At 38.2% G+C, this 9,001-nt stretch overlaps 1 protein-coding gene across 4 annotated transcripts in view; it reads left to right on the forward strand.

Annotated features, from left to right (window-relative positions):
* The window catches only part of MAPK8 (mitogen-activated protein kinase 8), a 112,919-nt gene extending 106,781 nt beyond the window's left edge, over window positions 1–6,138 (forward strand). For 3 of the 4 annotated variants that reach the window (XM_045878273.3, XM_045878272.3, XM_064594937.1), the window contains exon 12: window positions 2,041–6,138. In XM_045878273.3, coding sequence (XP_045734229.1) covers window positions 2,041–2,186 — 146 coding nt within the window. In that variant the 3' untranslated portion in view covers window positions 2,187–6,138. Of the gene's footprint in view, window positions 1–2,035 lie in introns of all 4 variants that reach the window. The other variant, XM_045878274.3, reaches the window with a different exon arrangement.
* Window positions 6,139–9,001: the final 2,863 nt, after the last annotated feature.

Here is a 9,001-nt window from a genome sequence, read left to right on the forward strand (position 1 = left end):
CTCTCATTCTCTCTCTCAAATAAATAAATAAAATCTTTAAAAAAAAATTAATTTTTATCAGATTAAGAAGTTTGGACAAAATGAAATTTGGATTAAAAAATAGAGGCATGGGGCGCCTGGGTGGCTCAGTTGGTTAAAAAATAGAGGCATGAAAATGTATATTTGGTGGAACCCTTTTATGATATGAATATTTCAGTACCAGTCTTCGAAGCTAGCCGTGGTATTGTGTACTCTTCAGTCAGAACAGGCACATTCTCTAGTCCTAGGGATGGAATTTGAAGTAGAGGGTCAGGCCTGAAGTGTACTCAGTCTGCTTTTTTTATTCATTTTACCTTGTGTCAACTGCTCTGTCCCTAATGGTTCCATTCTTTTCTGTCTCCCAGCCCCCTCCCCAGCATCCTAAAGATTTGCCTATTCCCATGCCCCTGGCTATTTCCTTGTTGCATTTGAAGACAAGCTCTCAGAGGACCTTTTGTATTCCAAAGTGTTTATTGTCCATCATTAGACAGAATAGTAGGATAATTTCAAACACTGAGATGCTGGGTTCTGGAGCAGTGGTTTTCAACTGGCTTTGATTGTTTGTTTTTTTATTGTTGGTCACCATACAGTACATCATTAGTTTTTGATGTAGTGGTCCATGATTCATTGTTTGCATATAACACCCAGTGCTCCATGCAATACATGCCCTTCTTAATACCCATCACCAGGCTAACCCCCCCCCCCACCCCTTCCCCTCTAAAACCCTCAGTTTGTTTCTCAAAGTCCATCAACTGGCTTTGTTTTTAGCATCCTTGAGTGCCTAAAATTCAGCGCTAAAAATTCTTACTGCTCAATTTGGAAACCATTGCTTTTATTCCATAAATGTGTTAAGAACTATTGTATAACTTGAATTATTTAATAAACGCAAATTTGGAATGACCCTTATTTAGTGATCACATAGTTCAGAAATACCATAAAAAAGTACTTACCTAGAACATGAATCACCTTTAACATATTTCCCACCCGCCATGAGATTCCCTCCCATTTCCTAACCTAACTCCCTTGAAAGGATTTCTCTATTGGTTATATATTCCTGTGTTTTTTTTTTAATCCAGGAAATGCTTCTTAGCTATACTTTCACTAAAGGAAACAGTCTTCCCCTACTTTTTAAAAAAAAATATTTTATTTATTTACTTGAGGGAGAGAAAGAGTGAGAGTACATAGGGAGAGGGAGAAGCAGCCTCCCCGCTGAGCTGGGAGCCTGACGAGGGACTCGATCCCAGGACCCCGGGATCATGACCTGAGCCGAAGGCAGACGCTTAACCAACTGAGCCACCCAGGCACCCCAGTCTTCCCCTACTTGATCTGTTAGTAAATCATATTTGCTTTTATCAAGTATTTATTAGAGTAAAAACAACAAGACTAGGGCATTTTAGTGACCCTGGCAAGTCATGTAACCTCAGACAAACTGGGACAGTTGAACTCTAAGGCCCTTTCTTTTAAAATGATTTTAGCCTTTGTCTTGGCTTTTGCTTTAGAACAAGATGACCAGGGGGCACCTGTTTGGCTCAGTAGGATACATGTCTTGACTTTGACTTCAGCTCAGGTTTTGACCTCAGGGTACTGGGATGGAGCCCCAAGTTGGGCTCCCCGCTCAGCGGGGAGTCTGCTTGTCCCTCTCCCTCTGCCCCTCCTCCCACTCATGTGCTCTCTTCCTCTCTCTCTCAAATAAATGAATAAAATCTTAAAAAAAAAAAAAAAAAAAAGATGTACCAGAATACTGTTTGGAGTTTACAGTGAGAAGATAAGTCATTTTTAGTAGGGCGGGCAGTAGTTTTTAACTTTGTGGGTCATATATGTCTTTGAGATCCTCTCTCCAACAAACTGCAGTACAGACAGTCTTCCATGTATTATCAGTATTATTCACGCACAACCTAATGAGCCTTTTCAAAGCCAAGAGGAAGAAGATTACTGACCACTAGAGGTAGCCAGTACAGTGTAGGTAGCTCGGTGTGCAACTCTGTCTGCAACTGATTTGCTGTTTTGTTTCTCATAGCACAGGTGCAGCAGTGATCAATGGCTCTCAGCATCCATCGTCATCATCGTCTGTCAATGATGTGTCTTCAATGTCAACAGATCCGACTTTGGCCTCAGACACAGACAGCAGTCTAGAAGCATCAGCCGGACCTCTGGGCTGCTGTAGATGACTACTTGGGCCTCGGGGTGGAGGGGTGGGGGGGGTGGGGAGTCATTGAGTCATTGATAGAACTACTTTGAAAACAATTCAGTGGTCTTATTTTTGAGTGATTTTCAAAAATGTAGAATTCATTTTGTAGTAAAGTAGTTTATTTTTTTTAATTTCAAGTGATGTAATTTAAAACTTAAGTTGTGTTTTAAAACAGCAACAAAACTGTATTGTATTTTCGCTGTAATTAACTGTATAATGTAAACCTAATTATTTTATCATGGTTTAAAATTTTTGCATATTTGCTTTATCTTATGCTGCTGATTTTTTTTTTTTACTGAATTTGTAAGATTTTGTTTATCAAAGCAACTATTATGTGGTGACTTGCCTATATCATGAATTATTTAAGATTTTTATAGTTTTTTTATTAGAACTTTATTTCAAATGTTTTGTTCATGATGTTATCCTTCAGGGTTATGTGCTTATCAATGAAATAACCCCAGAGGAGTGAGGGAAAATAACCTGTAGCCAGTTGTATTCAGGAATAACTACTGTAAATGATGAACGTGTTAAAAAACCTCCAATATTTGCTACTTGCCAATCCTAATTTAATTACAACAATTGGTAGGTATCTTACATTGTTTTTTGGGAAAAGCCCCATCATCTAAATGGCAGAATAACTCAGAGCATGTCTTTGAAGATGCTGGGCGTCTACTACCGCCCTCCTATTCCCCCACCCCACACAACAAAAGTTAAGTAAAAAGATTATGGTATTTTCTGCAAATTTGTGGCATGCTCAAAGCTTATGATCACATAAAGTCAAGAGGATACTTCATGAATAATACATTTCAATGCAAATAAACAGATGGTTCACTTCTACTAGCTATGAGCCTGTTTTTCTATACACTGAGTTAATCTACTCAGGCTGTAGGTCCCAGCAGTGGTCTAGAGTCTGGTCTTTCCCTTTCCTGCAGCCTCAGGCCCTTGGACCTTTCTGGTTTCCTATCATAGTATCAGTCAGTTGAGCACCAGTTCTCAAGGTGTTTCTGGCCATTTGATTCTACCTGTAGCATAATCATATTTATACTAGCTGTTGGGAGGTTCCAAAGCCTACTTCAGTTTCTGTAGGTGATGTATCAAATGAGCAATATACCGTTCATCTGAAAATAGTAGCACACAGCCATATATAGGATATCATTTTCTAAGGACTGTTTCTTCACATTGAGCAGAGCAGGCATAAGTGGTGGTGATTTAGTCTGAGTCTTTGTTTTTTTATACCTGATTTTCAATAAAACATGCAATGTGGATGTTGACTAGTGTAAGAATGGTGCTGCTCCTGACAAGTGTATGTTAACTGTTTACATTTTATACCTGCAGGATTCTTTCTCCATAACTGAATTATTCTTAAGTAAATGTCATTGAAGTCTCATTATCTCTGAAATACATTCTCTGTATTGCCCCCAGGCACCTTTTGTTATTTTTGGAACAAGAGGGATTTCATGTAATGAACTAGGAAATGCATACTTAAGTAAGTGACAAGGTTCTAGGCAGAAAGCCCATGGGAATTCATGACCAACAGGACCAAGAACTGGTGCATCTCAATATGCAGTGTCTGATAGTTCGCTTGGCATGTTATTCGTATATTTAGTGCAAAATTCCTTTTGAGTTAGGTATTTTAGGTTATTGTTAATGTGCAATATTTAGGATTAAAATACATTAGCCTTTTTCTATGCTTTGAAATAACAAGTTTGTTTTTGACGGTTTCAAGTCGTGATTTCTAGCCTCTTGAAGTTGTCAGCCTTTTTATCAATCCCTTTTCTACTCATACAACATGGTGCATTAATTTTATTAAGCAAATTAGAGTTTTGAGATTATAACACCTCTTGAATTACAGAAACAGAATTGGATTTACGATTTTAGCAGAAATTTGAGCATGAGTGTGTTCTTAGTTTATATTTGGCAGTTAATCAGCTTTATTTTCCCTGGGATAGATTGTTTCGCTGTTGCACTTTAACAGCTGACATGCTTTCAGAAGTTTCCCATATTTTCTGTTTGATTCTAGTAAGCCATCTCTGTTGATTAGAGATCTTGCTTAAGCAAGGAAAACCAGGTGTTCTTACTGTATCATTTGTTAAATGCCAGCTCCCCCTTGCCAACCAGCATGCTTCAGTTGATGCAGAGAAAAGCAACTCTTATTAGTTAGCATAGACTAAAATACTGAACAAATTCTGTCCTGAAAACAAAGGCTGTTAATTGTTGTGTGCCCTGGGTTTTTAAAATGCAGTATCTAAATACAGCTTTCCCTCGTCTCTTAAATCTGTTAAGCTAAAGATGTACTGGTTCTTTTGATTTTACAAGCTTTTTGAACCTTTAAAACATCTTAAACATTGTGTGTTGTTTTTTTTTAAGAGAAATTACAAATAAGATTTCTGTCAAGCAGTACTTATGTAAAGCCACCTTGCTTCTCTTATAACTTTGGTTTTTCAACATTATATATTTAATATACCCATTGTCTTACTGTCAGAAAATTATTTTGATTTATTATTCAACTTTCTATCATTTCATTATTCAGCTTTATAGGAAAGAGACACTAATTCTTTCTACATAGTTCTTCCTGGTTACTACTCTGTTACTCTCTAATGTATACTGACCATTTGTAAAATAATTGTGTTGTTGGGATTGCTTATTTAGAATATACATAAATAGAGCATCTCAACTCTTTCATACTGTTTGCTGAACAGTTCTCGTTTTGTCACACGCCGTTGGCTGCTGATTGTTCCTGGTATGCACTCTTCCAGGTTGGTTCAAGGCACAGTGCTTCACACGAGACTTCCTAAGAGAAATGCCAGCCTCTTAAATGAGGAGGCTACCCACACAGCCCCCTTTATAGTACAGAGAAGCTTGATGGTATGCAAAGCAGCAAACTTTACTGTAAGCCCTTTCATTATTCTCTTCCATGTTAATCCTGCTGTTTTGTCTAAGAAGATAAAGAGGACATCAGTGTCTGATAGTGAGATCAGAAGCGGGCAAGTGAAACTGTTTTGGGGTTACAGATAAGACTTGGTTTACACTGTCGGCCAGTATGTGCTATACATATGAAGACATAACTACTCAGTGTTGCCTAGGCACAAGCCTGCACAACATTTTGAGGTAAAGACATAGTCTGTTTTCAAAAATACTGTTGTAGTTTGTGAGTGTTATTCATTAGTCACACATTAGCTGTAGAGTGAATGCATGAAGCCCCATAACCCCAGTAAACTCTTCTCAGTAGAAAAAGCAAACACCACTCACTGTTCTGTCATTAGCAGCCCTCTTAAATGTTGCCTCCGTATCCTTTACATGTTAGTGTACATTGTGTTTCTATGATCTCTCTTAGGTTTTTCCTGAATCAGAGGAAACTAATTTTTCCTTAATAGCAAGAAAGATGAAGAGGTAAAGGGCATTGAAGCAGAAATGTATAGTTTGGGGTACGATTAGAAAACTCACAAGGAAAACAAACGTCCTAATTAATTTCAAACTAACTGCTCTTAGTCAAGTGCTCTTAAGGAGAGTCTCGTAAGAGTAACAATTTCTGGCCATTTCTAGTTTAGATTCTCTTCGTTCCTGAAACTTCTGAGAAATATTACCTGTGGATTAGTTTTGCACAATGTTCTATTCTCACAATAATTTACAAATTAAACTAGGTTTTTATTGAACTACCTCACACTAATTTTCTATGCTTTCCCAAGTAAGCTATTGCCCTTATTGTAAGCTCTTTACTGAGTGTGAATTATAAATGTGTGTTAAATACTTTATAGCCAATGTTGACACAATACCAGTAAGTGTGTAAAATATATACCTTGCATCAGTAAGAGAGACTCACATGGAAAATCTTTCACTGTATATCTTGGAAAATTGTGTTAGATGTGTTCGTTGGACATTATTACTGTCTGTTTTTATAAGTAGAAACCTGCTCGTGGTATCAGTCCATTCTTTACATTTTACAAAAGGAATAAATCTTAGTAAATTTTACGAAGAAATAAATTACTTTTGTAGGCCCGATATTTGGTATATTTTTGAGAAGCTCTTAATCTTTTAGCTGAATGATGAAGTTAAACTGAACTAGCTGTCTACCTGGACTGTGACATCTATTTTCTCATTACAGTTTATCCTGTTCAACGGGTTTTAAAACCTGGAAACCTGCATATGATAATTGACATTTGTTTCTCTCCCTCTATGATACCATTCCTTCTTCATTCCTGTTCCTTCCCTGTGTTCCATTCCCTCTTCTCTCCTCTCCTCTAGACAAAACAAAATGGGGCACTTTGTAGGGAATGCTGAGATAATTATTGTGGTTTTTAATCATTCATGCCCTAGTCATTAAACATGCACCACTGGAATGTAAACATTGTTACCTAGTATGTTAATTGGTTATAATATTTTAAATAAAAAAGAAAAAAGTGGTATGAAAAATATGAAATTAAGAGTTTTTTCATTGAAAACAAAATGTAAATTTGTGGTAAAAAGTTTTTCTGGGTAATCTTAAGATTCCTGTGGATTGGGATTAAAGGGGTAGTAGTATTAGGGCAGGTTTCTTAGATTTGGATTTATACAGAATGTGAAGAGCCTAAAATATCACCCTGGGTTTCTGGTTTGTCTAGTCTTGTTTTTCTTGTGTTTAAAATCTCTGGAGAAACTTTATCTAAAAGGAATTTTCTTCAGTGCCTTTAACCTAGTCCTTGGTAACCATGTGGGAGAGCAGCCATCATGGCCACTTGGTAAAAATAAGTTCAAAGAGGATCTATTTAAGAATAAACTGGGGATTTCAGCTTTGAGTGTATTTTCACCTTCGCCATATTTATATTCTCTTTGCCTGTGCTGGCCAGGATGTCTCTGTATGACGACACTCCTCTATCTTGCTCAACTCTTGCTCCAGAAAACCATCTTATCCATGCTGTCCCCACCCTCACCTGCACTCAAACTTCCCTGCTTTGAGGAAAGGACGGGACAGGGGATAGGTAGGTCTTTACGTGATCAGTGCTGCTCCATCAGCCGATGTGGTTGCCAACCTGGTGCATGCACTCACTCTGTTTTATCACAGTCATTGGAGAGGCCTCCCAAGGAGAGACTGGGTGACAAAAGCAGACATCAAAGTGTTGAGTCAGTATTCATCCAGTTGTAATACCTCAGTGATGCTAAGTAAGATGGGAGTAGTTATCCTTGTTAGTCTAGGTACTCTATTTATTTTAGTATTGTTCCTTCAAAGGTCCATTGACTTCATGTAAATAAAAATTGATTTGTACTGATTTTGTGGTTTAACATTTTTTTTAGCTTTACAGTTAACGTACCAAATGCCTTTGGACTTTGTTTGAAACTAAAATACTTCAAATATGCTTTGTTAATGTTAGAATTCTAACATTTAATTTCGTCAGTTGATGAATGCTTATATGCCTAAGATCCTGTGTTGGAAGGTGGGGGTAAGGAAAGATACAAAAATGGATGACAGTCTGGTCAGCCTGATTGAATAATGTTGTGTAGAGGAACAGGAACCATGCTGAAGGAACACAGGGAGGGATTGATCAGAGGAAATGAGGGTTTTGCAGGGGAGGCATTTTTTGAGCCTTGGTGTAAGGAAGGGTATTCCCAGGTTAAGGGGAAAGCAAGGAGGTTTAAAAGTGTGTGCATGGGCAAGGAAGGTGGAATGGCCTGGCATGAATGTGAGTATATGAAGAGAATACAATGAGAGGGAAGTCTGAGAAGTTGGGGATCAGAATTGAAACATTTGGAGAAATTGTCTTCCTTTTAAAGGCAGCAGGAACTTGTAGTTTGTGAGAAAGAGTAATGTGACCCTTGTTTTAGGAGGCACACGGATTGTGGGAGCAAGCTGGTTAGACTGGAGGTCTGGTGACTGGAAAGCCAAAGATACTCTGCTGAGGGAGCTTTTTGCACAGTGAGAATGGAAGAGAGAGGACTCAGGTTGCCATTAGCTAGGTAAAATGGCCAAGATTAGCATTTGGGGCTGAGCCCTAAGGATTTGGCAGTACACAAGATGTGCAGGGAAAGTAACATCCAACGATGTATTTTCCAGTTTGTACATCATAGTTTGAAGAGACTATGATGAAACACACGTCAGGTATGGCATCAGCTTGCCACTTAGTGTTTCAGGGTGGAAAGAAAGGAATAATTTCTCCCTTATTGCCTATACACCTCTCCAGTCTCTTCCATTGTGAGGTCTGTGTCATTTGCTTGTATGGCTCCATTTCCGTTAGTGTCATTTTGTGGACAGAAGGAAAAAGGGGATTCCTGTTGGGTATAACATATGTAAGACTTAGGGTTACCTGGATAGGTGGGGACATAGTTATGATTGAGTGGTAAAGCAGCAGTAAAGAGGACTTCTGAAAAGTCAGGGAATAGAATCATGACATGAGAAAAATAGACTGAAGGATCAGAACGAAAAGGAAGAACTAAAAGCACATGTGTCTTGACAAGACAAGGTCCCAGAGAGGATGGGACCTACTGAATCCTATGAATCCAGGTTAGCCTGAGCTCAAGATGGTGAGTTTAGGCAATCTTGGACAAGTCTCAATTTTGCTGAGCCTGGTGCTGCTTCCTTCATCTGTCACATGAGGATGGGAGATGGTCTCACAGGGCTACTATAATGATGACTTCATGTACTTTTATAAAAAATAATCAGTGTATGCAAATGCAATTGCTGGCTTTGACCTTGGAAAGGAACAGAAATGGTTTAATGTAGAGAAATGTCGAAGAGCAAAGAAGGAATTTTATATGGTCTCCCACCTGAGAACTTTTGTACACTCTGACCTTCCAAGTCATTTTTTTCCATCCCAAGTAGTTCCA

Source organism: Mirounga angustirostris, unplaced genomic scaffold, assembly GCF_029215605.1.
Source record: "Mirounga angustirostris isolate CCGP_5_RB_7025 unplaced genomic scaffold, mMirAng1.0.hap1 SCAF_6, whole genome shotgun sequence".
NCBI classification, from domain to species: domain Eukaryota; kingdom Metazoa; phylum Chordata; class Mammalia; order Carnivora; family Phocidae; genus Mirounga; species Mirounga angustirostris.